Here is a 27,725-nt window from a genome sequence, read left to right as displayed (position 1 = left end):
TTGCACTGTAGATGGATTTATTTGTCACATGCTCATACAAGTATGTGCAGTGAAATATTGGTGTGGCATTATTCTGTCAGACTGTGATAATGTTCAACACCAAACAACAATGTATTATACAAGTAAGGTTTACAGTATAATACATGGGTACTAAGCAGTAATAACAAGTAATAAAGTGTAGCGTGTCAAGTGTGTCAAATTAGACGTATTAGTGTTTAATAACCTTTTATACGTGTGCAAAAATATAGACAAACATTGGTGTAGAATGACCATATATACTAGCATAACATACCATTTAGAATGGAATGGCATCTTTCCTGGCAGGTTATAAGGCTCCGGTGTGTACACCAAAGTCTGTGTATGAGTTTTTTTTTGTTTTGTTGCACACCTAGAGGTTATTTGCCTACATTTTACTGCCTACATTTTACACACTTAACACTTTATTACTTATTACTGCTTAGTACCCTTGTATTATAGCCTTATTACTTATATGTATTATACCTTGTTAGACATTGTTAATACAATGAAACAATCCAGGACACACCTGCCCTGCACTTAATAAATATAACAGGCATAACATCCAGTCCATCTATAAATTTAGAGCAAAACATCGGAAGAGAATAAAGTAGTTTAGTGCAGTCAGTAGGCCTATGCTTACTTATTAATTTTACAATGTTGATAGACAGCTGACGTGTACCTTAAAATGTTTTTATGTTCTATAAGGATATTTATGATTGTTGCTAAAGATGATTTTCTATTATTGTTGTTTTTGTTCACTGGGCCACAGCTGTACCCTGTAACCATAAACCACATCTCCGTTCAGTCTAGTCTACTACAAGAAGATGTATTTGGAATAGCTTTCTATCAGTTTAGAACTCCAATGGGCAGATAAAAGCTAACATGGGGTGATTCATAGTAAATGGTGGAAAAAGCTCTCTCATTTTTTACTTAAGTAAAAGCATCAATACTGCAATGTAAAAATACTCTGGTAAAAGTCAGGAATTCAAGTAAAAGTACAGAAGTATTGGTATCAAAATGCAATCATCATTATGCAAAATGTTCCATTTCACAAGTCTTCACACGTTTTCAAATAAATCTTTTGAAAATAGCAGATCTAAAAGCTTACAAGCATTGTGAGCTTGTAGATCGGCTATTTTCAAATGGCTGAAAATAGTGGTTACTGTACGTTTTGTAATGATAATCCATATCTACAAAGTAACTTGTAACTAAACTTTTCAAATAACTGTAGTGGAGTAAAGTATAATATTGGCCTCTGAGAGGTAGTGGAGTAGAAGTAAAAGTACTTGAAATTTGGAAATACTCCAGTAACAGTACTTGAGTAAATGGTAAAATGGTAAATGGTGCATATATCCTATTTTATCCAAAGCGCTTTACATAGATTGTGCATTACATTCACACACCGATGGCAGAGGAAACCATGCAAGGCACCAAACTGCTCATCGGGAGCAATAGGGGTTCAGCATTTTGCTCAAGGACACTTTGACACTCACTCTGGGGGAGGCGAGGCCCCCAGCCCGGGATCGAACTGGGAACCTTTACGGTTTCCAGTTCACTCTACCCGGCCACCCGGCCACTCTGCCACTGCCGCCGTAAATATATTTAGTTACTACTACAGCACCCTTCATAGCTCGGGTGCAGCACCACAAACACAAATACAGGCCATTGCATGGTGGCATATAGCTACCATCATCTGGTACAATAGTGGGCCCTAGTGGCCAAGTGTCCTCATCGCATGGCCAACCTCCACGGTTTAGCTTCATGCTCACTTCGATGTTTAGCTAATTTATGAAAACACCAGTCTGCGAGATTAATACAGCACGCTGCCATGCTGTTGGTGAACTAAAGTCCACACCTCACACAAACACGCTCGCTCACAGGACTTTGCGCCAGTAAGTTAACATTTCAAAACACGCTCTATCTCTCTGCAATGTCTGCATGTATGTGTGCTAATGGGCTAGCCATGCTAAGCTAAGCTAGTCAGCTATTTGTTCTGCCTGGCAGCCAGTCTCCTGGTGGGAGCAGCCAGTACCCTGAGGTATGAACCAGTTATATCTAGAATATTACAATTATGCAGTTTTGCACTGTACTTCTTCTAGTGCTACTGGCCTGTTAAAGATATCTAACGTTGCCTTTTCGGTACATATAATTGCAGTTGATAATTGTCCAGCAAACAGTGCGCTGTGTGAAATATTGTTAGCCTGCAGGCCGCAGCCAGACCCCGGGCTCGCGTAGTGCAGCAGGTGCCCGTCTGCTGATGTTTATTATGGTAGCATTGCTGCCTAGTACCTACAGACCTGCGGGCATTACCTCCCTCCCCCTGGCTGCTGCTGGCTAACTCAATGCTAGCTTTCCTTACTATTTATTGACTGTGCCAGCATATATCAGTGCTTCTCAAACTTTTAACATTTCAAAGACCCCCTTTAACTCTGACAGTATACACTGTCACAGTTACAGACAGACTTGTAAGGGTCCATTTAGAACCCCTTCAAGGCACCCTGAGAGTCCCTGGACCCCACTTTGAGAACCACTGGCATAGATAGCCTGTTTTCTGTTTATTATCTGTTCTATTCATTCCCCTCTCAGGCTGTCATGTCAGGAATCAAGAGGAAGATAGAAGATAATGATCCAGACTATGAGGACATCTCACTGGTCCAGGGGAGCAAGAGAAACAAAGTGGTTGAACATAATGGTAGGACCGTGCTCCTAAATCACATCCTCACACAGTTTGTGTCAATACACCTGCTCCACAGCAAAGTGTTCTGTCAGTGACGCCACCCTCCAATTAATGTCATGTCACACACTCAATTGTGCCAGTGCTGGTCTGTCTTTTGTCTCCCCTCTGTCAGCCCGGGAAGCAACCGTGCAGAAGATTGAAGCCATCATCAGGGAGCAGTTCTCCTTGGAAATGAAGAACAAAGAGCATGAGATTGAAGTGATAGGCCAGGTAACTTGAAACATGCAGTAATATTAGGGTGACCCAATGACCATATTTTCAACCCCCTTCGTGCACGCGCACACCATGCACGTTCACGTACGTGCAAATGTATACACACACCATAGCTGTTGCATACAGGCAACGACTTATTGACACACATAGGCGTTGACACACAATGCATTGTTCATGTTTTCTGATTGGTTAGAGAGCATGTACATGAACAGAACATCATTATTTTAATTGTGGGGAATACCGGGGCAATTTGATAATGAATGTTGAAAACCGGGACATTTTCGTTTTTTTTAGAGATGTTTGTCAGGGCTCGGGACACACAGTTTGAAACCGAGACAATCCTGGCCAAACCGGGATGTCTGGTCACCCTAAAATTTTTATAATATTCATATACTACTTTGCAATATAAAGTACCCATATAACTCAGTGTTTGTGCATTGTTATTGTTTATATTTTGATGCAGGTATAAATTGTTTTATATAGACTTATACTACTACCGTACTTTGGTGCATTCTCTAGTAGATTATGTGAAACCTCTTTTTGTGGTTCCCTATCTCCATTAATCCTGCAGCGACTCAATGAAGCAAGGAGGATGATGGATAAGCTAAGAGCCTGCATAGTGGCCAATTATTATGCCAACGCTGGTGTGACAAAGCTCCCAGAGGTAAGGCGTCTTGAATATGAATGCAACAAAATCATGTTGGCTGTGGGAAGGTCGCGGATTTGAGTGATATGACAACGTAGGGCTGCACGATTATGACCAAAATGATTATCACGATCATTTTGATCAATATTGAGATCACTTATTTAAAATATTTTTATTGCACTGTCTCATAAGCATCACTGCTTTCATATTTATCCTGTGCTTCTGTACATTCCTGCTAATGTAGTAGTAAATAAGTCATATTTTTATTTCAGTCTTTACTCTTAAGCCAGGTAGAGAAATGGTTCTCAACCAGTGGTCCGGGGACCACCAGTGGTCCTTGAGGAGGTTCCAGGTGGTCCCCAGCTAAATGATGGAGAGTTGGTAACCAAATGGACCCTTATAAATCTTGAACTCTTGAGAGTGTAAAATAAAACTAAATGGACCCTTATAGATCTTTAACTCTTGAGTGTAAAATGCTCACAAGAGTTAAATTATTGTTAAACATCTTGCATTACTTAATTTACAAGAACTCTACACAATTAGAGAATGTAGAAGAATTGTTATTTTGATCAACGTTTGCTTGTAGTCTCTTCTATGGTACCAACATCAATACAGCATGGAATTGTGGACAATCTTATCCAACGACATATCCTAAGTTTTGGGTCTGAGAGTCTAAATCTCATCAAATGGTGGTCCGTGGCTCAAATGCAGAATAAATAATGGACCTTGATATATGAAGAGGGTTGAAAACCACTGATGTAGAGAGTAAGACACTACAAAAAACAAAAACAAAACAAACAGCACAAAATGTACAAATTTTTTAATCAAAATAAAATTGTTCCTCCTTATTCACCTGCTGTAAATTCTGTGCATTACAGAATGAATACCAAAACTTAACACTAAATTAAAACAACAGAGCACTGCTTTTACTTTTACAATGCGCTACATTCCTGCATATCACTAAATGTCAATAATCGGACGATCATGTACATTTAATTGTGTGAAGCCAAAATCGTGATCACGATTAAAATTAGACTAGTTGTGCAGCCCAAGCAGCAACTGCTTTGCCTTGTATTTCCCAGCAGGTCTCTAAGAGTGACCCGGCAGTCCTAAACCATCCAGCGGTCAGGCGGTTCCTGGAGTCTCCCTCACGTTCCTCCTCTCCCCTGAACCAGGGCTCCGAGACCCCCTCCCTTGCCCCCTCAGAATCAGAATCCCTCTCACAGCAAGGAGAAGGAACCGAGAGAGATGGTGAGGGAGCATGGAGAGACGATGGTGGCAGGCAGGAACGCAGGTCTGGGCGCAACACAGGAAGGGTGAGTTAAGAGAAAGTCGAGAAATGTTGAATGTTGAGAATTAAGCAGTTTGTCACGCTTTGTGACGAAGCGCTTGTGTTATCACCTCTGTGTTGCAGGACACATTTGGCGTTCCGTCATTGGCAGGAATAGAACCGAGGGTGACGTACCACACGACTGGGGACGAGGCCTCCAGACTTTACGCAAAGAAGACCATTGTAGTGGGCAACGTGTCAAAGTATGTTATATACATAAAGGTTTCAAAAACACCTACGATCACTTTCTTAACACATTGGGTGCCAGAGGTTTATTAAAATATTATACTTTGAGTGCCAGGACTTTTTAAACATTTTGAACCTTTTTCAAGTAGTCACAAAATATTTTCAGTGATCACCGTCCTCACGGTGATCCCCTCATTACACACATACAGGTCTCGTACAATCGGGGGAATTTTTTTTAAAACATTCGGAAATCCATTCCATAGTTGCAGCCAGTTGAAAATAGTTAAATTAACATTGTAAAAAAAAAAAGTGCACAGGAGCCGAGATACAGGTTTTTGAAGTCATAAGTTAACCAGGAGGTGGATTGGAGTCTAAATCTTGTAGGAGTGATATTTCCTGTTGCTGTGAAGAAAAAAAAAAAAAAAAAAAAAGTAATTTTTTTTTTTTTTTTTTCAAAAACCGTATATATACGGTTTTGGCACTCAACGTTAGTATGCGCAAAACCGTATATATACGGTTTTGGCACCCAATGTGTTAACATGTCCCTGGGAACTGATATTTATTTTCAAATTTTCTTGCAGAGTTTGGGAGGCAGTGGGGTTATCAGTATTTCACAAGACCTTCATATTTAGCACAAGAACATTTTATTAGAAGTTGACACAAGGTCCTCAATAACGGCTTAACTGCCAGAATTATTTTCATATTTTTTTAGCCAGTGCCAGAGTTTTTCATTGGAAAAAAAAAAGTACTCAGGAGCCGAAATACAGACTTTTTAAGTTTTAAGTTATAAAGGAAGTGGATAGGAGTCTAGATCTTCAACTAATCATATCTCCTTGGTCTTTGGGTGAAATTGGAAAAAAAAAAACATTTTTTTTTTTTTTTTCACTTCACGTAGATCTACGTGATTGGCACGTGGCGGCTTTGCGGAGGTTCGCGTAGATCTACGTGATTGGCAGTCAATGTGTTAACAATAGAAAGTGGATATGGAGCTACTGGACCCTCTTCGTTCTTCTATGACATTTGATTTATCGGGGCTTCGAACTAATTCAGTGGTTATACAGTAGCTTGCAGCTAGTTAAAATGCATGCAAGGTTTGGTGTGGTTAAATGTATACATTTTAGTTCAGGTTGGTCATCGTTTATGTGGTTAAGATAAAGCACAGGGTTGGTGTGGTTAAATCAATACATTTTAGTTAAGGTTAGGCATTGTTTATGTGGTTAAGTTTTAGGCATGGGGTTGGTGTGGTTAAATTAATAAATTTGCTGCAGGAAGCAGCCATCACCAAGGCTACTGTTAAGATGCCTTCCTCGCCTGGCTGTTTTTATGAGTTGGTTTTGATGTTTCAGTGTTTAGAGGCAAGGATATTTGCTTCCAAAAGATTGCACAACGATGAGCATGTTATGAAATAAATTGCTTCCGTTAAGGGGTATTATTATGTGTCAAGTCAGCCGTGGGACGGTTCTATAGAACATCTTTACTTCCCGCTAAATGGTTTGAGACAGCCTTCAATATGGAGAACCTTCCACTTTACATGCAAACAGCGCAGAGTAAATAGAGTGACAGTTTAGTTGTTGGAATGCGATTGAGTTAGGGTTTCAAAAGAGTACCTGATGGCTTAATAGTGTTAACTCCAACAGCAAAGTATCCACTGCCTTAACGGTAACCTTAAAAATAAAATTGAGAGGTAGCTAAATGTGTTCAAAACAGATTAATTTCAAATCCATGTCTTGTTTCAACTGGTTTGGCAGAATGTTTTTGGAAGAATCATATGCCTTGCAGACTATGCAGGGGAACGCTGAATCCCAAATCCCTTGGGAAAAATATTAGGGAAACAGTCTGTGTGGAAACTAAACATTTTCAAAAGTAGATCTACAAGCTCACAACGTGTCCCATCTCAATGCATTGTGAGCTGGTAGATGAGGCATAAATGTCCATAATGGAGAAACAAACAATACAGAAAGGCCCAAGACCCCCCCCCCCCACACACACACACACACACACACACACACACACACACATAGAGCCGTGTGTGTGTGTGTGTGGGTGGTCTGTGGTTGAGAACGGTTGTTGTTGATTGACCCTGTAAAAGTTCAACAATATATTAAATTTAGCAAAACTCCAAATATTGCCAAACATCTGGTCATAGAAAAAGCATACCTATTGTTTTGCAACTTGTGTGGTGTAACAATGTCAGTAAAGCAAGGAATAGAGATGTGTAACACCAGAGTCTTTAAATAAAATCAATGCTGACAGATTTCTTCCTATATACCCCCCTTTTTCATTTGTCTGTCTTAGATTGTTTTCGTTCTTTTGCTGTTTGGAGAAGTTGAGTAAGAACCTCCTACAAGCCCAGTCTTGATGTAAAACTGCTAAATGTCTCTTTTCCCTACGGATTACTTTTTCGGTTGCCTCATATTCATTAGGGGGTTGATTAAGATTGCTTAGCTATTTCGCAAGGGCACCTATTTCAATCATTATATTTGAGGCAAAAATATTAGATAAACACAATCTTAAGACGCTTGATCCATGGGGCTCCCTGGTGGCAAACCTGGTAAGCGCTCATACCACACAAATAAGGCCATAGTCCTTCCCGCAGCCGGCTCTTTACTGCATGTAAGCCCCTATCTCCCACCTTTCCTGTTTCTCTCTCACTGTCACTATCAGAAATAAAGCAGAAATGCTGAAAGAAAGAAAAAAAAAAAGCTGAGTTTATTCCATGTGGGCTGTGAATCTAGACTACCGTATATAGCTTTCCCCCCTGATCTGTGCTACAAACCATAACTGCAAAGAACACTGATCTAACGCTCGCCTGACAGGAGTTGCAGACAACGAATTCAAGTTATTTGATAGGAGTTATGTGCTGTAATGTTTGTGTGTGACATATTTGTCTCCTGATACATGGTGCCAAACTATTTAGGTTAACATAGCTGGCTGTGTTGTTCCATGTACTTTTTCATCATCCTCGCCTTCAGCTGTCATCACTCTTGGCTCCCTCCTTCTCTCTCTCTCAGTGGAAAACAATTCTCAGAAGCAGCCTCCTCCCAGCCCACCTCTATCTCACCCACCCACACTTCTGTTGCCCTTTTTCCCATCCATGTTTTATTTTTTGAGTATTTTTCACCCTTCTCCCCAATGTAGTTTTCATGCTAATGTGTATAGTACCTGTCAATGCCAACCCCTACTGTTGGTCTGAATCGTGACAGTGAGGACTCATGGCGTAATGCATGCGTAAGAACAAGTTATCCCTCCCAGTTCCGCTCCCTAATGAACAGATGCCCCGACCAACCTGTAGGAGTCGCTAGTGCCGCAACAGAGATCGCCCTCGCCTGCCGGCTTCCCTCCCGCGAACACGACCAATTGTGTTCGTTGGAGTGCCTGGCCAAGCCGGAAACACCGCGGACGAATCATACATTAAATATCTAAACTCCTCTTTGTTTTTGTCTCTCTTTCTCCCTCAGATACATCCCTCCAGATAAGCGGGAGGAGAACGACCAGTCGACCCACAAGTGGATGGTGTATGTCAGAGGCTCCAGAAGGGAGCCAAGCATCGACCACTTTGTCAAGAAAGTTTGGTTCTTCCTGCACCCCAGTTATAAACCCAATGACCTGGTGGAAGTCAGGTGCGTGCGTGTGTGTGTGTGTTTACATGTCCTCGTCGTGTATTTCGGATAAAGAACCAGTCTGTGTGTTTTTAAATCATGCACACGTAAAACAGGCAGGGCTTCTCTCTTGTTATTGAACTGTGCACTTGGGTGGTGTTTTTTTCCCCAAGTGCTTGCCTTGCCTTAGGCAAGAAATAAAGGTAGAGAGACAGGGTGAAACATGTTCTGATCACATATGTTGTCACAGTGTTGTGTTGTGTTGTGTTGCCATGGACACTGCTTATTTCTATGAATACATTATTGTTATTATTTTTGCAATGTCAAGAGGTATTGTCCCTTTCCATGCATCACTAGACTGAAAAGAGCGAAGAAACTGGTTTGGAAAGAATCAAGCCATTTAGGTATGAAGAGAACCTGTTCTCGTCACAGACTGACTGTTGTCAAGTCGACCTGTGCCTCAACATAGAATTTAGCCCACAGAAACGTCTGGAACTATTTGGCGACACCACATCTCATCAGTAAACACACACCAGCGAAAAGCCTGTTTGATGAACACCGCCCCACTGTGGACGCTTTAGCTTATAGCCAATTGTATCTTCCCTTCTCCTTCTACCGTTGTACCAGAACCATTATTTAGCCCATCCTACTGTACTGTTCCACCTCCTTCTTTAACCACTTTCAACCTGGCGTCCCTAAATTGGACATGTCATTATAGGCAAATATTTTATAACTTTACCAACATTAAAAAAAAAAGCCTACAACGCATTGCATTGCAATTTGCTGTGAGCTGTTACTAACTGAGCAAAACTCGCACCCATAACCAACAGTGCTGGCAGGATAATTGATCTCCCCACACTCGACCTCGAAGAACAATAAGACTATTGCACATATTGCAACCTCAGTAAAACAGCCAGTACATCATAGCCAAAACCATAGGCCTTGCTGAACAGGCTTGAGTACTGGGTACTGCTGTCTGTCATTTTATGTTGTTATTGTGTGCTGCTGTGTGTACTGTTCTTTGGAAAGGAATTTCCCCTTGGGGGCAATGAATAATCAGCTTCCATTGTCCATAGATAGCGCCTGCCAAGGGGTCATAAGATTTATTTTAATTGATCATCGTGCAGGCCAAACGCACGCATGCTGTAGCAAGTTCCATGGCATTATTGAGCCCAGCATGAGACAGAGCACAACAACATCAACACATGACACACTATAATAGGACACACCCAGGTCATAGAGATGGATGACGTAATCACTTGAGAAGACAGAAGACTTGACATCTCAGAGGGCTTGTCTCTGGCCTGGAGCACTCAGGTGTGGACATACAGTAGGCATGGCACGCAGGTTCATAGGCACGCAGGATGACACTCTAGTTTCTCACACCCTGTCATCTTTACAATGGTCTTGAGGTCGAATTAAAGGGGCATGCATGAATCCCTAGGCTGATTTCTTAGTTTGTTTTCTGTACAGGTTAAAAGCTACAGAAGGGTAAAATCATGGCAAGCTGACCTTGCAGTGCATTAAAGGGTTAGTTCAGATTTTTTGAGTATATTTTCTGTAGGAAATACTTACCATTAATGTAGTGGTTGCAAAGGTATTAATTGATTGCCCGAGTCCCGTGGTCAGAGTTATGGTCCGGTTCTGATAAATATGAAGTAGTTCCGGTAGATTAGTAGATTTGGTGGGGGCCGCTCATTCAAAATAAATTAATTAAAAAAACTAGCGTCATTTGTATTGTTGACCTATTTCTACCATATAGAGCAGGTTTTGTTCAATTTCGACCCCTCTGTCACATGGTACTAATGTTTGTGTCCAGAATCACTGTGCTGCGGCAGCCTACTCACGCACAAAATATATGACACAAAAATTTGTAAAAGCAGCCCTTCAGAAAACGCAGCTGCAGCTAATAAAATTAAGAACAGGTGTCTTAGATTTAGTTGTGCCATGTGCAGACATTGACAGTAGTCAACAACAATGTTGTCAACGCACATTGATACGCCCAAAATTCATCACCCATTATAATTGTATTAGCTACAACTGTGTTGCTTCTTACTGTACATCATGGTGTACTATTAAGTCAGCCTGCAATGTTGTTAACCGTATGTCGTTTTTAACCTATACAGGAAAACAAAGTACAAAATTGGTCCAGGGTTTCATGCCCCTTTTTGAAGTAATTACTTGTACACAACCCACAATCAAGTACTTCATCATAAAACCTTACTTAGATGTGGAAGTGATTGTATCTCTTCGTCCATGACAGACTAGCTGTAATTGTAACTGTAAGTGAATATCCTGCGGGTTATTTTGGACACTCTAGGCACAGGAGCAGCATCCTCTGAACTGCAGAGAGACGATTTGCTGCTCCATTAATGAGCAAATCGACTGGCATATTATTAGGAATTAAGCCAATATCCAAACTCGGTGTGTTTTGAATTACAGACATGATGAGAGCTATAAACCTTCCTGCAAACCTCAACTCAGCCATGGCTGTTCTTTGCGTTATTGGAAGACGTTGTCAACTGTCTAACTTTCGTTTCCCAAGAAACGTTTTGTTAGATTTGTTAGATTTGGCCCCTGTGTTGGAGGGGAGGACATACTACAGTATATCCCCGCTATACCTGTACCTGTCCAAATACTCTCCACTCTGGGATTCCTGGCCCCTGGTGGGGACTTTCCAGAGGGAACTCAGTCACAGGTCTTTGTCTTAGCCACATCATGTCCACTCTGTGATCCTTGTGATTATAGGTGCATTTTATTTTCATTTTGTTTTCCACGGTTCAACCTGAATAAACACTTGTACTCGTGGGGTACAATACCTACAGGGAAATCTGTAATTGGTCCTTTTCCAGAGGCAACAGTGATTGTTTATTTTTGCTCAAATTTAAGATCACTTGAGATTCATAAACCAAAGGTCGATCATGTTTTTGGAAGTGACTGTATGCAACTTTTATAATTGTTTTGTTAAAATTCTATAATGGTATACTGTATTCATATTCTGCCATGACGCACATATGTTTTCTATTATGCTTCTAATTTATGTATGCAACCTCCCACTCGTTATGTGTTGGTTTTTGACTCGGGAAGACCATTTGGGAACGTAGCATCGCAAAAAAAGGGAGCTTTAATTCCAGTGTGCATATTTGTTTTCTCATCACACAGTAAAGTTCACAGTAAAGAGACTAGTGTTGTATCATCATTAGACAAGTGTTTTTGTTTTTGTTTTGAGGACATAAGAAACTAAAAGACCTTTTCTTTTTGTACGTTCTAAATTTAGATTGCGTTTTACCAGTGGCTTTGTAAATGATGTCCTAAAACACTCCTGATGGGGGGTGCCGCTGGCCTAGCGCTTAAGGCGCATACCACATTTAGGCTCTAATGCAGCCTGACAGCAGGGTCGCAGGTTTGATTCCCGAGCCCGACGGCCATTGCTGCGTGTCTCTGTCTCTGCGTGTCCCTGTCTCTCCCTGTTTCCTGTCTCTACTATGTACTATCAATAAAGGCAGAAACCCCCAAAAATTACTTTTAAAAAAACACTTCTGATACTGAGACATAGCCACCCGTGCTGCTATAGCTGACAAGGCACACAAGTTGCCTACTAACGCCACGTAAGCTTACAATGATTGACTAACATAGAGTATTTGCACCCACTGAATCCCATGTAGACCCAAAGCTGAGTATAGTAGGATGGCAGAAACACGGCAAACGAAAACTGGCACGCTTTGCAGAGTCTCGTCAATTAATGTGCATACTGTAAATGCATGCATGCGCGCTTGCACACACGCACACGCGTACTGCTCAGTCTCTGGTGCTGTGGGGATGAAAACACCAGGCTTCAAAGAGCGAGAGGAGATGAAAGACCAACTTTAAAGTAATTGATTTTAGGGGATTATTAACTTCAGAGTCAGAAAGGATGAGAGGAGAATAATATGTATAAGTATTTCTTTCTCGTCTCAGAAACTACTTATTTCCTCTTTTCGCATGCATATTTCAGTGATGAGTGATGTAGTCCATTCTGATGTGTTTTCTTTCTCAGTGAGCCTCCTTTCCACCTGACGCGGCGTGGCTGGGGCGAGTTCCCGGTGAGGATCCAGATTCACTTCAATGACCATCGCAACAAACGCATCGACATCATTCACCAGTTAAAGGTCAGTCAGTCAATCACAGCTTCACTTTCACTTCTCAGATCGAGAAGAGCTCAAGTAGGTTTAGTCAGGTTAAGGTGGTCATACGAGATCTAATGTTTAAAGCAGCATACTGCACTCTTTTCTTTAAAAGCGTCAGGCCAGAGAGCAATTAACCTATTAATATGCTATACGTCTATACTGTATGTCTATAGGTCTAAGTTCATATTAATGTAGGTAAAATGTGACAAAAAAGTGTAAACAAAACTTTAGTTTGAGGGTGTAGCAAACTATACAAAATATAATTTGGAAGTGTAGTTGTAGCATATCAAGCATGCATAAAAGAACTGAGTGGGTGAAATTGGTTTGTGGTAAATAAAAAAAATATTTACGCTATAACGTTTGCTCAGAGTGTTGCAATGTTTTGTGGAGGAAAAAAAAGTGGTGGAGCTTCAAAAGGGAGGCCACAGGGCACGTTTCGCAGCCACTGGAAGGGAGAGGGGACTAGCGCTCTCTCCATTGGACCAGCACATGGCTGGTATCCTGGGCTAAACAGCGGTCACCAATCTCCTCGCGGACAGCGATGCCCCGAACATTTTTGAGAAATGTATCGGTGCATTCATTTAGAATGATTTTGCATCAGCATGGAAAAGGTTCATTGAACCGAAGAGAAATTTCTATTTCACGCAAATATAATGGGCAATAAAGTCATGAATTCGTATCTGATCTTTAAAACGCACAAACTTTTATGTTGATATGACATTTTATTAGACTCAAAATACACTATTATAATTGTTCCTGCATTATCTTTCCTCATGAGTCTGTTGCCAAAAATCACTCCCTGAAAATCTGCATACACCACACCTGTTGAGTATGAGATAAAACCCTTTTTTGCTCACCAGAATTTGTATGCGTACACAGTACACCCTTAATAGATATGGCCCCTGGGTGAACACTTTACTATGGCCACTTCTTACTGAGAACGGGAGACAGTGGCATGCCTTCATGTGCCCAGTAATGCTTTTCTTTTTCCTCTCCACAATTTTGTCCGTCAGTTCCCTTAAAAAAAACACTACACGTTCCCAGTCGTTTCTTTTTACCCGACACTGAGGAGTTTCAATGCCGTAACACATGCAGAAGAACATGCTATCTTTCCCAGCTGAACAGCCACCCTGGCCAACCAGTATTCGCTGTTTAGAATGTACAAGGACAAAATCCCCTGCTGGCTTTCCCACCCACGAACACAGCCAGTTTTGTTTGTTGATGCGCCCGGTCAAGCTGGAGTTGCAGTGGAGGCATCTGAAACCAGTCTCCAAAGTGGCTCCAAGGTTCGGGCCCACGTAGGTGTGAGGGCTGCTGCGTGGCCCTGCGCGGCCCTTACGTCGTACCGCCGATCTGACTGCAGCTATCCCAATAGCTAGAGTGCTGAGCAATCTTTGTGCAAAGTGTGAACTCAGTTGGAGGACTGGTGTGCTCTGAGACCCACACGGACTCCATTGGTGTCGGCCCTAATTCTGGTGGAAGGATGCAGGGGTTCATGCTGCAGGGGTTCATGCTATCTCCCACAGATTTCTTACCTGCCGAATGGTCGCCACAATCAACCAGCAGGGGTCATTAGTGCAGCAACATGGAGATAATACTTTGCCAATTTCTAATTTTCACTTCCGGAAATCAAACCCAGGGTCTTCAGTTGCCTGACTGGTTGTTTTAAATGGGATCAGTAATGTTTTTTGAGGGCATATTCCCACATTGGCCTCGTCCTGTATAAGTATTTTGTTATAAAAACGTCTGTATGTAAAGCTCCCTCTGTTTTTTCTCTCCACAGTTGGACAGGACTTATACGGGTCTACAGACACTGGGGGCTGAAACTGTAAGTTGATCGCGCATATTCTCTCACTTTCTTCTTCTTCTGTCTTCCTCTGTTGATCAGTTCTTTGTGTTGCAGGTGGTTGATGTGGAGATCCATAGGAACTCTCTAGGGGAAGATTATGTTCCTCTCCCCTCGTCCTCCAGGTTGTACCACAGAGCAGCCAGCCCCTTGTCATCTTCTGTGACGCAGGCTTGTGGACGCTCCATCTCTCCCACCACACACTTACAGGAGTCCAGCATTGACAAAGGTGAGACACAGGGAAATGCAGGGTCTGTAATAACAAAATGTAATGGGGGGATTTATACACTATTTTGAATATACTTTTTTATATACTTCCTCCTTTAAGCTTGTGAGCTTAACACAGTCACTGCCAGGTATTAATTAATTAATTAATCCATCCGCCACTGCCAGCTGATGTAAACAAGCGACGTGGGGAGATGAGTCTCTCCTCTTTCCACCGGAACAAAAACATTGTAACCGCGATCGTACGTTCTGTTATCGACAGTTGAATATAGCTCGTAAAAAAAAAAGGCAGTCTGGGAGAAGAAATCTGAGCTAGATGTGTTTTTCTAAATCTCATAACATTGCAGTGGACACTGGACAGGGTTATTTTTTTTGGATGACGTCATTTCCGGTTCTATCGTTCTCTCGCAGTCAAGGCATCATTCATAGGTTGGCGAAGAGCCCCCTCTAGCGGTATCACTAAAAACATTATTTTTTTAAATTGAGATCTCCGTCAATGGCAGGGAATGTGAAGATTGCATTTAGTTGTTCTACTCAATTTTGTGTGTGTGTGTGTGTGTGTGTGTGTGTGTGTGTGTGTGTGTGTGTGTGTGTGTGTGTGTGTGTGTGTGTGTGTGTGTGTGTGTGTGTGTGTGTGTGTGTGTGTGTGTGTGTGTGTGTGTGTGTGTGTGTGTGGAGAGCAGGGGATGAGAGATGGACAGATATTTTAAAGATCAGTTATTCTAATACATATTTTATGGATGAGCATAGGTACAGTAGATAAGAGGTCTATGCATTTCTGTTCTTACAGTACATATCTCCTGCCTCCTGCTGCACATCCTATACACACTACTTCTGGGAAAGTCAGAAGCTGCAAAGTTCATAATCCTCCTATAATTTTACAAAGCTCTGTCTGTCTGTCTGTGCTGTGTGCACAAAACGCCCAGTTCTCCTCAGTGGCTGGACCAATTGATCTGAAATTGCACACCGTTTTTCGATTTCCCCAACTGTCAGCTGTTTATTCGCGTTTTTATGTAAAAAGAATGTCGCCATGGTTATGGCTGCCCAGCTGTGGAATGGCCCCGCGAGCTATGGGATGAATGGCTCCCGGGTTGCCAGATCATGTGTGCATATCCCCCCACTGATGCGTCGACCGGGTATGGACTAGTAATGATAATATGAAAAATATAATTTACACTTCACGGATACAGAGGGATAGGAACTAAAGAACCACTCTTGAGAAAAGGAGAAAGGGAGCGCATGGTAGCTGAGCGGCCCATCTATCTTCATGTTGGTTATTATTAACATCTCTGTTGACGTGTGTTGAATCTCCCACATTATAAGAGCTAAGTTGGCAGGACTCAGTTAAATTATGTGCAATATCCGCAATCCCATGCTGAAATTGAGGCCCTGAAATGTGATTGATTTTTTTTAAGGTTCCCATAATACACCCCAAAAGAATCTTAATATGAACCTTTGACCTATTTGACCGCTCACTCTTTAGAATGAAGGTTTCGAAAGCTAAAGGTTATATGAAAATGTATAGATGACTGTATGCAGCGAGCCTTCTTCCTAACACAGAGAGAAAGTCAGAGGGCATCTGGTGGATAAGTGGAGAATAGCAGGTCTGGGAGAAGTGATAGAAAAAGGGGACTCACTAAAAACCAGGTGTTACACCTGGACGGGCGTGGTTTAGCAGGCCATCGCGGTGCACGTTTCTGAACAAGGCCGGCTCATGAGGTGTGCCCCAAGCAAGCTGCCAGGCCCACGTCAAGCAGCTGATGGCCTCGCGAGACTACATCTGTGGCGTACAAGTTGCATACCAATAGGGTGGGAATCAGTTGTAATCTATTTTGAAATCGCATATAGTCCTTGAATATTGATGAAATATGTTTTTTTCAGAAATGTCGACATTTAATTTAGCTAGATTAGCTTAGCTTGACAAGATGACCCAATCCAACACTGTGTGGTGCAGGATTTAAGGGGTAGTGGTCTACATTTTACGGAGGTTTTAGGGAGTGTCTCTCTTTACGAAAAAGAGAGACACGTGTGGCTGGAGAGGAGAGACGGAAAAAGACTGTGTCAAGGTGACTACATAGTGGCTTAGGAGAGGTAAAAAGGCCCTGATGTCTGTATGAAATCCTGGCATCTATTTTCTTTTCCACCAAATAGCTGTTTCAGCTCTTTCAATATGACCTAGATTTTCATGGCCCAGTGTAATTGGCATCTAAAATTCACTCTCTTTTATAAGCTTTTCAGAGGGTAAAACTTTCAACTCAATACTCATGTCAAGTTTGTCTTTTTTTTCTTTCCAACCAGAAATTTTAAGGAGACATTTTAGAACTCTTCTGAGAGAAGTTAATGTAAACTTTGGCAGAGGACTTTAGCGAGTGAGTTTTATGTGTGCGTTGCAGAAAATGAAGGCTGTGTATTAAGTGCCAGCGCTATTGAATGATGTCACTTTCATCACAGGCTAGTCCTGCACCCCGCATTACTCATTACTGTCCTCCCTCCCTCGCTCTCAAGTGAGCCAATTTTCAGTTTTCCCCCCAGTTCTTTCATCCTTTTCCTCCACAGGCCAGTGAATTATTGATGAAGTGGGTAATCTCTCTCTCTCACTCCCTCTCTGTCATCTGATATACCTGACTCTACCATGCTCCTCTCCCCCTTTCTCCTTTGCAACTGCCCCCACATTACATCTCCTCTGCGCTCTATCTGTGTGTGGCAGGATGAGTCTCTCTAATTACTCTGAGATGTGCTTCAGTGAGTTTTAATGATCCATGCTCAATACCCCCCCCCCCCCTTCTTCCAGGTCTCATTAAGTCAGAGATGGGGAGGTCTGCGGTGGCACACGGTGAACGCACCCCAACCAGACCCAAACCCGGCGACAAAATCACGTTGGGTTCCCACGGCAACTCTGCCTTCCAGCCAATCACGGCGAGCTGTAAAATCGTCCCTCAGGGACAGGCACCCAGCCCCATTGAGTCCCCCGGGAAATCGTTCCAACCAATCACCATGAGCTGCAAGATTGTGTCTGGTAAGGGACAGTTTTTTATTTATCTGAGTGGGGGTGTGGCTAGGGAAGCTTTTTATATATGACCCTCCACAGAGATGCATATATTTGTCCTCCCTAAATAACAAGGGATTTATTTTTATTATAGCCCCTCCAATTGTAGCTTTGGAGAATGAAATAAAATCAAAGGAGTGCATCAGCACACAGCATAAATAAAACCAAGAGAGGTGGTGCTGAAATTCTAGTACAGTACTTAGTTATGATTGCTGCTGGGTGTTTTTCAGTCTGACCTTTCTGATAGCGGAGTATTGTGCACCTTCGCCCACTCAAAATATACATCAACGCTCCAATAGACAAAAACTTTTGTAACTTACGGTATTTGTGTTCACTTACAAACTATAAAACCCACCAAAGCAATTTCTACATGATGAATAGCATACCCCTTAGCAAGGGGCTCAGCACTAGTACTTGTCAGGGTCAAGAAAGACTCAGGGGTGTATGGGATACGCGAGGAGCTGTGCTTGAGTTTCCCCTGTGGACTCAACCCAGACTCAATGACCAACTTTCTTTGTCAAAGACATTTTAGTATTCTTTCCGTGGTTTCTGTCTTCTTTTATTTCTCTGCCAGTTGAACACTGATGCTCACCTACCTCACCTGGTCCGTGAGCAGACGGACCACGGCCACGTCACTATGACTCACACATAACCATAAACAAACCCGATACGCGCATATATAGGCATGTCACTATGACTCGAGCATAACCATAAACAAACCCGATATGCCCATATATAGGCATAAATGGAGATCCAGTTGTCCAGAGCCACAGATTTCCATATATGGTCATGTGCATATATGGGACCGACCGACTTCAAACTTGGAGCGTGCATCGGTAAGGACTCAAAAGAGTGCGGTGCCCGCTGTAGAGTAGTTCGGATATGCGTTTGTCCAGAACGATATGTCCATAGATATCCAGTTGTCCAGAACTGCCGATCCAACCCATAATATGCCAACATATGGGCATATACTGATGACAACAGGGATCTCCATATATGGGCACAAAGGGATACAGACAGACAGCGACAACGGGTACTGTTGCCAAGACGACGATGACGACGGGACAATCGTCCCGATTAAGGACGTAGCGTCAGTATGACGTCACCCTAAGATCATACGACACCATGTCCCACCTATTAAGCACAGCGGGAGGCGCGAGCGGGCGCCAGACCAGCTGTTAGATGAGTACTGAAGAGTATCTGGAGACTGGAGATAGGATCATACCTAGGAGAGCTATACTCAGATAGAGTTGTACTGGAGGAATTAACCCCAGAGAAACCATACCTAATATCTCACAGCCCGCTGAGTCGCTTCGAGCCTCAGCCCCAGCCGATACTGCGACAGTCATAAGATCCCAAAGCGCCTAAGAGATACAGTCCTTAATATATATCGAAGACGTGACAATACCTCTGTTACAGGTACGCTGACAAAGCCCCCGACACTATGACTCAGACATATCGGTCGGATCGGCGATGTGTTGAATGTATATTAGGGGTTTGGGAAAAAATCTAATCATGTAAGAATCACGATTCTTATTATATACGATTCAAAACCGATTTTTTGTTTTTTTGTTTTTTGTTTTGCTGGTTAAAGTTACAGGAGTTTTTATTCTATGGTGTTTGTGATATGAAATGTAAGCTTACCATAATCACAGTAAACATTGGACACTGGACAGTGACACACACACTTCGTGTCACTGTCCAGCTGACGCTCGTTGACACTCGTTAATGTTACTTGCATCAAAGCAATTATGTCGTGTTTCTGCATCAAATAGAACTACACCTAATCTAAGATTCCATCAAAGCCAAGAATTTTTACATGACCCCCTCTGGTATTATATCATTTTTTGTTTGAGCTGTTAGGTCGTTAAAGTCCAGATGAAAACAATATGACTGAAATAGTTTGGATTAAACTGATTGGGAATCATTTTTGAATGAGAATCTTTTTTTTTTAATCGTTTTGAATCAGAAACAAAACGAGAATCGTGACCCCAAGAATCGGAATCGAATCGTGAGATGGCAGACGATTCACAACCCTAATGCATGTAACATCATTTCCTCCTTCCAGGTTCTCCCATTTCCACGCCCAGCCACTCCCCACTGCCCCGTACTCCCACCACCTCCAACTCGGTCCATGGCAAGCAGGGCTCCGCCTGCTCCTCGTCCTCGTCGTCGGTGCTCAACAATCCTTACATCATCGTGGACAAGCCGGGCCAGGGCATCGGCGTGGCTGGTACGTCCTCCGCAGGTACTCAACTCCGCCTACAGTGTGTCAAGAGACGGGTAGAGCCAAGCGGAAAAGGTCTTAAAGCCGCCGCCCCCACACACAGAATATGAAAGCAGCTTGGTAGAGTGCAATGGCAGTGATGAAATTCAACACTGCCGCTGGGCTACTTTTCTTGCCTCCTACACACACTCTCACACACACACACACACACACACACACACACACACACACACACACACACACACACACACACACACACACACACACACACACACACACACACACACAAACAAACAATATGTGTACGTGGCTTGGTCCTTCTCATCACTCTTTGTCTCACATCTCTTTCCCTGCTGTCACTCCTACTTTTGCTTTATTCTTTTTTACCTCCTATTTCCCCCTTATTCAGCAATGTTCTTTTTTTCTCCCTCCTTCTTGTGGTGGGAGTGTGAGTAGTGTACAGGTATGTGTGTGAGCATGAGAGGCCTCCATCTCCCTTTCATAAATGGTGACGTGGGGTGATTCAGCAGCATCTTTGGCCGGATGCGAGGTTTCCATGGTGACCGGGCTGCTGCTTTTCCATGGTTGGGGTTATCATAGATAAGAAGATGAATATGAGTTGGATGAGATTGTGTATGCAGGGAGTAAAGTTCTCCGTTGCTATGGCGGATTGGTCGTCAGTTGGATTCCAGAGAAGATGTTTGAGATCAGTGTAGTGTAAGGAGGCGAAAAAGCGAGGGGAAGGGAGTGTTAGGTAATGGGTAGCTGATTTTTATAGGCATACAATCAACTCTGATGTTGGTAATTGTATGTTAATGATCTCTGCACTTGGCTTTCCGATAACAAACTGTCATTACACCTGGGGAAAGCAGAATCCATACTTTTTGGGTCCAATACCAACCTCACTGAGTCCCGGGGCTTTACGATCAGAGTCGGTGATCACAAGCAAAGATGAGGTCGCCTATATGGGTTGTATTTTGGATAACAAACTTTCCTGTGAAAGAAAACAGCATCAAAGGTGATCACGAAAGTCAACCAAAGAAGGATCTCCTTGTGTATCAACAGGAGTGCACTGAGGACTCTAGCCGGTGTCCAGTGTCATTCATGGTTCACGAACACCAAAAACAAAGAAGACCTTTCAAAATAAATTGATAAGACTGCTAAACTTTCATGCCAGGACTCAAAAAGTTGAAGTATCCCTGTGGTTCTAAAGACCTGCTTTAAATGAAACCTGTAACGATTTTTTTAATTGTTATACTTTTGTATCAAATTGTAGATTTTGAATAGCCTTGTGACTTTTTTGTGTGTGTGTGTGTGTGTGTGTGTGTGTGTGTGTGTGTGTGTGTGTGTGTGTGTGTGTGTGTGTGTGTGTGTGTGTGTGTGTGTGTGTGTGTGTGTGTGTGTGTGTGTGTGTGTGTGTGTGTGTGTGTGTGTGTGTGTCTGTCTGTCTATTCTTCAGTAAAGGGGCAGTTAGTAACGGGATAAACTTTAACATCGTTTGGGTCCACTGTTGGAGCTAGCATAGCTAACTGAGACTAGTAACTTAAGCTTCTTCTATCCACCTGCTAGAACAGCCACACCGATTATCTATGGCAGTGGTTCCCAAACTTTTTAGCTCGAGTGAAAATAGCCGATCTAGAAGCTCACACACGTTGTGAGCTTGTAGATCTGCTATTTTCACTACTTCTTAATTATAATTTGTTTCTGTAATTTTAGGAATTTCTTGGCCATTCTTTAAAATTCATTTATGAAGTGTCTTTTTGAAACAATGGTTGATTTTTTTCTGTTTGTTTTCTGTTTTTCTGAAAATGTTGGGTGGCATTTCTTCCTCTGCCTAGTGGCAATATGCGTGCAAAGTTTTTAATGGCAATCGCACGCTGTGTTTATGATTTGAGGCATTTTGTTCAAAACGGAGCACTCCTGCAAACTTTGGACGCCAATCTTAGCCACTCACGATGGAATTTAAAAAATCTGAAAGACCCGTTTGGTTTACTGACTATAGAGATACTGTGTACCGATTTGCATGATGTTTGGACAAAATCTGTAGGAGTAATATAAAAAAAATGTTTTGAAAAAATCAGCCTCCTGGTGGTGCTATAACCGGCCGATCTGAAAAATTCGGGGCAGAGGTTCTGCTCTGGCATGCAGGGAGTGTGTAGGCATAGTTTTGCTGCGATCGGGCCAACGGTGCCGGAGATTAGCTGTTCACAGTAGGGCTGTCAACTTATCCAGGGATGTACCATGGTGTGCAGGTGTAATAAAAATGACATGTAACAAGTGCTACTGTAAAAATGTACTGAGCACTTCTGTCAATGAATATGGATGTTCTGGCTAGAAATTGTACTTTATGATTGACCTTTTGAGATTTGATTGACCTTTTAAAGCCATACTCTCTTGCTCTGTAAAGCACTTTGAGCTGCATTCATGTCATGAAAGGTCCTATATAAATAAAGTTAATTATTATTATTATTATGATTCAATAATTTATGTCTAATATGCAGCCTAAGTAACTTCTTCCTTGGCTGTAACTTAAATTTTTACTCAAAGGATGTACAAATGGAACCAAATGGACCTATTTGGTTCCAAGTTTACTCTCTGAGTTAGATAAATGCTGACGATTTTATTGTGTAGATTGAGTTCCTAGTGATAAAAAGTATGAAATGGGGATCTGAGGCCTAATGCATATCAAACTGGGGGTCCTTGAAATTAAAAAGGTTGAGAATCAGTAATCTTCCACCAGTGTGCTCTTTCCAGTGTATCGGACTGATATTTGAATGTCTGTGTTTTGGTTGTAATTGTCCCCCACAGGAAGCCCTTCAGCCAAAGTGTCTTCTGCTCAGGGCACTCGCTCTCCGGCCCCCAAAGTTCACACAGGCAGCTTCCTCTCTTCGGGAGTGAAGGTGAGTTCGTACAGTCGTATCATATCGAACAGCTGCATTCCCTTCAACACTTAAAAAAAAAAAGAAAAGAAAAAGACGAAAAAACAGCCATCTGCTGATCTGTTTCCAGCGCCTCTCGTGTGAAAATCGTTCCTGCTGGATCTGTCCTGCTAACGAGGTTGTGCGGTATTAATAGAGCGCCACGGTGCTATCTTCAGCAGATGTGAGCGCCTTGGCAAGCCACTTAAATGGGACATAACTCTGAGGTGGGGTGGGAGGGGTTCATTGCACAGAGGAATTCATAGTTGTGTATCACCCTCCAACAGACAACTCCCTGCAGGATAAAAAAATCCACCCACTTCCCACCAACTTCTCATCCACAGATGTAGAAAAAAAAACCATAATAATACATCATCTGAGATAGATTTTTTAGCAGTTATTGCTGAGATGTAGGGATGTCACAGTTAAACTGGCTCAATGTCTGAGGATTGTCTCTGCTGCACACTTAACTGGTGGTAAATAACCCAGATATTATGGAGCGACAAACGTTTTGGTTACCTCCCTGCAGAAAAGCCTTTTTAAAGAAATAAAGTAATTTATTAAGTCATTATTTTAAAATCACTTTATTCCCTTTAGTGTGTGTTGTTTGTTTTTGTTTTTAAGGTTGCAAATATTAACTATTAATTATTAAAACTCGAAAAAAATAATAATAGTTGTAGTACGTTGAGGCAGTAGTTCTGGTGCTCTTATGGCTCGTTGCAGGCCATTATCAAGCAGGAGGCAGTAGTTTTGGTGTTTGGTGCTTGTTGCAGGTCATTATCAAGCAGGAGCCAGGGGAAGTACCTACTCAGCAGCAGATGGTTTCCATGGTAACCGCCCAGCAGCAACCCGTCGCCACGGCAACGCAGCAGTTTGTCGCAGTGAAGGGGGGTCACGTGATCTCCATGTCGCCCCAGAAACAGACAGGAGGAGGGGCCACCGGGGCCACATCCAGCAAGGTTACACACACACCGTACACACACACACACACACACACATTCAACTATACTGCCGATTTTAAGATTAACATTTAAAAACAAACTTTTGCCATTTTTAACCTTGACCCTAAAGCCGGAAATAGCCTAGATTGATTGATTGATTGAATATTTTATTAGTCAGAAATGAAAACTTTAAGCTAAAAGGATAACACAAAAAAGTCCTGGGGACTTGCTTCCGTTGTGGTCCTCATCAGCTATTTTCAGTGAGTGACAACAGTGCGCAACTACAAACAAATCAGACATAAGTATAACCCCAAACCCTAAACCTAACCCCTAAATGTATAACCCTAACCTAATTGTAAGCCCAACTCTCCAAATCAGTTTTAACTATAAAACAACCACCTCTCTTGTGAGGAGGACTATGTGTATTTCTCAAATTCTACTATACTTGTGGGGACATTTAGCCCTCACAGTAATACAAGCGCGCGCACACACACACACACACACACACACACACACACACACACACACACACACACACACACACACACACACACACACACACACACACACACATACACACACACACAGTATTTCCTGAACAATAGGTTGTTTTGTGGTCCATGCTTGCAGATGTTGGGCATCCCTGTTGGTTCGACGCTCCAGTCAGCAGTCAAGCAAGTGGCGATCAGCAGTGGTCAGATTCTAGTGGCCAAGAGTGGCCCCTCTGGCTCCAAGGTGATGGGTGGCAAGCAGGTCGTGGCTAAGGCCATCGTCAGCGGAACGAGTGGCATCGTAGGGCAGCAGGTCGTCACCAAGGCATCTGGCGGTTCGGGAAGCGGGAAGAGTGGAGGTTTGTGAGGTTCCATACACAAAATGCATATCTATCTATATCTGTCTGTCTGTCTGTCCTTTGCATACCTTGAGAATAGAGATGGGACGATTTTTATGGTGATTGAAAAACGCTCACAATAATCGTATCGCGGAGATTAAAATTGATCGTGGAATTGTACGTCGTACACTAGGATGAATTAGCTTTTGTTGACCTGCAATCACAATTACTTTTGCCACAATAATCGTGACATGTAATTTTCATATCGTCCCATCCCTACTTGAGAACCATTCATCCGATAGTCTTCACACTTGGCGGGTGTGTTGCTGAGCCCCCAAAGGAGGGCAAGCTCTTTGTAACAGTTGATTTGAGAAGCTCTTTAGAATAAAAATAATCGTGTGCATCTAAATGTACTGTATTATTCCTAGCCCCTCTGTCCGTCTGAGGATGAAACATTAATGTCTCTATTTCTGCTTTTTCCTGTCTGAACTCAGTGATGGCAACTCTCCAGCTGCCTGCCAACAATCTGGCCAACTTGGCCAACCTGCCTCCAGGCACCAAGCTCTACCTAACCACCAATAGCAAGAATCCCTCAGGCAAGGGAAAGCTACTGCTGATCCCACAGGGAGCCATCCTCCGAGCTTCCAACTCAGCAGGTACAGTTGGTCTTTCATCTCGTTTTTACTCTTTTGCTGTTTGAACACATTCCATGGCAGAAGAACAGGAATACCTGGTTCAAATTGGCTCCCTACTGTATGTTTGAATAATATTAGTTACAGCTAAAAGTTGATAAAGCAGAAGCTTAAATTCATGTGAAAGAAACCCCACACAACTAAGAGTCATTAAAGTTTTGTACATCATTGTACATTATCCTTATCCTTATCCTTATCCTTTTGGGAAAAGCTAGTGATTGTTTGGGACATTAAGGTGTGGGAAGCACCCATCTTTCCATTGCACATTAGCTGTATTTTTGCTCTTTGCAAACAATACTTTTACAAATTACTACAAATACAAATTACTGGGAACAGTAACTGTCAAAGTGACTCTAATTTCTTGAACCTCTGTGGTGGTGTTTAAAAGTGGGTTCGGACACTGCCCCCTGGATGGTGAGTCAGCCGATCATCTGTTGGACAACATAACTGAAGCACTGCAGGGCTTAAATCTTTCATACTGTCTGCTGATGACGCCATATTGAGTTGCACTGCGTTTTGAGACGCTCTTTTGTAAGACTAGACTCAGAAGTCGAGGGAGATAACAGAAGAATGGTGTTCCTTCTGGGTTAAATACTTTCACACAGTTACGCTATATATCTGTGGGATGTTTGATAAAACGTGATCTTCAGCAGCTATAATTTAGACTTCAAGATTGTATTCTGTAAACACAACAGCACATTCAAAACGGATTCCAGTTTCCATCTCGAGATCACAAAACCCCATATTTACACCACAGCTATAGTACATCACCCAGTTTCACCACAGACTGTACAACTCTACTTTGTACTTTGTCCTATCGCAGTAGATGCAGCAGATGCTGTAGATTTCAGATAGAAGACGAATAGATCGACGCAAGAAGTGAAGCCATAAGTGTCACTGGCTTCTTTATGAGGTTGAAGGGCTGATGTTGTTTGTGTGTGTGCATCTGATTTAGGTCAGCAGTCCCAGAACAACAGCTCGTCTGCAGGCTCTGGTGGCTCTCACACCTCCTCCACCTCCTCCAGCAGTTTACCTTCCAATCTATCCTACACATCGTATATACTCAAACAGACCCCACAGGTTGGTGTACACCCCCCCCCCCCCCACACACACACACACACACACAGAGAGCATTTGCTATTCCTACTCTTCTTCCTCTTCCTCTCCCTGTCACTTTTATTTTCCCTCACTATCTTTGATCTCATTCTTGAAAGTCTTCTGTCACAGCATCACATGCGGAGCGGTATAAACCCACTCTCTGCATGCCCAAATAAGGCTTAGGCACTTAACTATTTGCCTGCCATGGACGAGATTTCTTGTCAGATTCTGCCAAGGCTGACGAGATTTGCGTTTTCAGTGTTTTTCCACCAGTTGGCGCTGTTATCTACCCTATGAATGATGCTTTCACTGCCTGATGACGACAGACCCGGAATTGATGTAATTTAAAAAAATCAAAGCTTGTTTACTTCCTCTTTATTTCCTGTGGGGAAATGGCTATATCTCCGTTCTCTTGCTTTGCGGCAAAAACAATTGCACACAGCTGTGCAATGGATTACTGTGTGCGGACAATTATTTTTTTCCTATACTACGAGACCGTGTGTGTAATGAGGTGATCTCCGTGAGGACTGTGGTCACGGAGAATATTCCATGATTTTTCAAAGGTACAGTGAAATTGCAACACTTTACAGTATATAATACCTCAAAGCCTTGTTGCTTTGAGGTATCATCTCATAGGGCATGAAAGGGCATGTACATTATATCTGTGGCTGTCTTTGGATCTGGTTGTTTTTCATTTTGTGAAGTTAGGTTCTATTCTGGTGCAGCCGTGGAGCGCGGTGTAACTTTAATTAGATACATTCATTACTGTCGCATTGATCTCCCAGTCAGCTGCGTTGTGGAACAATGCTGTCTGTGCATTTAAAGCCAACGGTACTTAATAAAGTCCCTGATCCAGAGAGGTCTTGAGGTGCATTCACACCAGACATGATAAAACATTTTCATGATGTTTGAATGCTATCTTCAACTAATATTCTGTGAATCTGATCACGGAAGAATTTCCACCCCAAATCTTTCAAATCGGCCTGATGCAGTGCGAAAATTTTCAAA

General features: G+C 42.4%; 1 protein-coding gene across 5 annotated transcripts in view; it reads left to right on the top strand.

Annotated features, from left to right (window-relative positions):
- The first annotated feature begins 1,771 nt into the window (after window positions 1-1,771).
- yeats2 (YEATS domain containing 2) overlaps window positions 1,772-27,725 on the top strand; it is a 40,585-nt gene continuing 14,631 nt past the window's right edge. For 2 of the 5 annotated variants that reach the window (XM_080440697.1, XM_080440693.1), the window contains exons 1-17: window positions 1,772-1,910; window positions 2,605-2,710; window positions 2,868-2,965; window positions 3,540-3,632; window positions 4,697-4,930; window positions 5,029-5,147; window positions 8,589-8,750; window positions 12,766-12,877; window positions 14,679-14,723; window positions 14,799-14,970; window positions 17,758-17,982; window positions 20,081-20,260; window positions 23,048-23,139; window positions 23,931-24,116; window positions 24,729-24,948; window positions 25,422-25,583; window positions 26,575-26,699. In XM_080440697.1, the coding sequence (XP_080296823.1) occupies window positions 2,611-2,710; window positions 2,868-2,965; window positions 3,540-3,632; window positions 4,697-4,930; window positions 5,029-5,147; window positions 8,589-8,750; window positions 12,766-12,877; window positions 14,679-14,723; window positions 14,799-14,970; window positions 17,758-17,982; window positions 20,081-20,260; window positions 23,048-23,139; window positions 23,931-24,116; window positions 24,729-24,948; window positions 25,422-25,583; window positions 26,575-26,699 (2,325 nt within the window). In that variant the 5' untranslated portion in view covers window positions 1,772-1,910; window positions 2,605-2,610. Of the gene's footprint in view, window positions 1,911-2,036; window positions 2,057-2,604; window positions 2,711-2,867; window positions 2,966-3,539; window positions 3,633-4,696; window positions 4,931-5,028; window positions 5,148-8,588; window positions 8,751-12,765; window positions 12,878-14,678; window positions 14,724-14,798; window positions 14,971-17,757; window positions 17,983-20,080; window positions 20,261-23,047; window positions 23,140-23,930; window positions 24,117-24,728; window positions 24,949-25,421; window positions 25,584-26,574; window positions 26,700-27,725 lie in introns of those variants that run through there. The other 3 variants (XM_080440695.1, XM_080440696.1, XM_080440694.1) reach the window with 3 other exon arrangements.

This window comes from Gymnoscopelus braueri (assembly GCF_963280865.1).
Source record: "Gymnoscopelus braueri genome assembly, chromosome: 10".
In the NCBI taxonomy this organism is placed as follows: domain Eukaryota; kingdom Metazoa; phylum Chordata; class Actinopteri; order Myctophiformes; family Myctophidae; genus Gymnoscopelus; species Gymnoscopelus braueri.
Note: the sequence above shows the minus strand (reverse complement) of the source record. Positions and strands in the feature narration are given on the sequence as shown.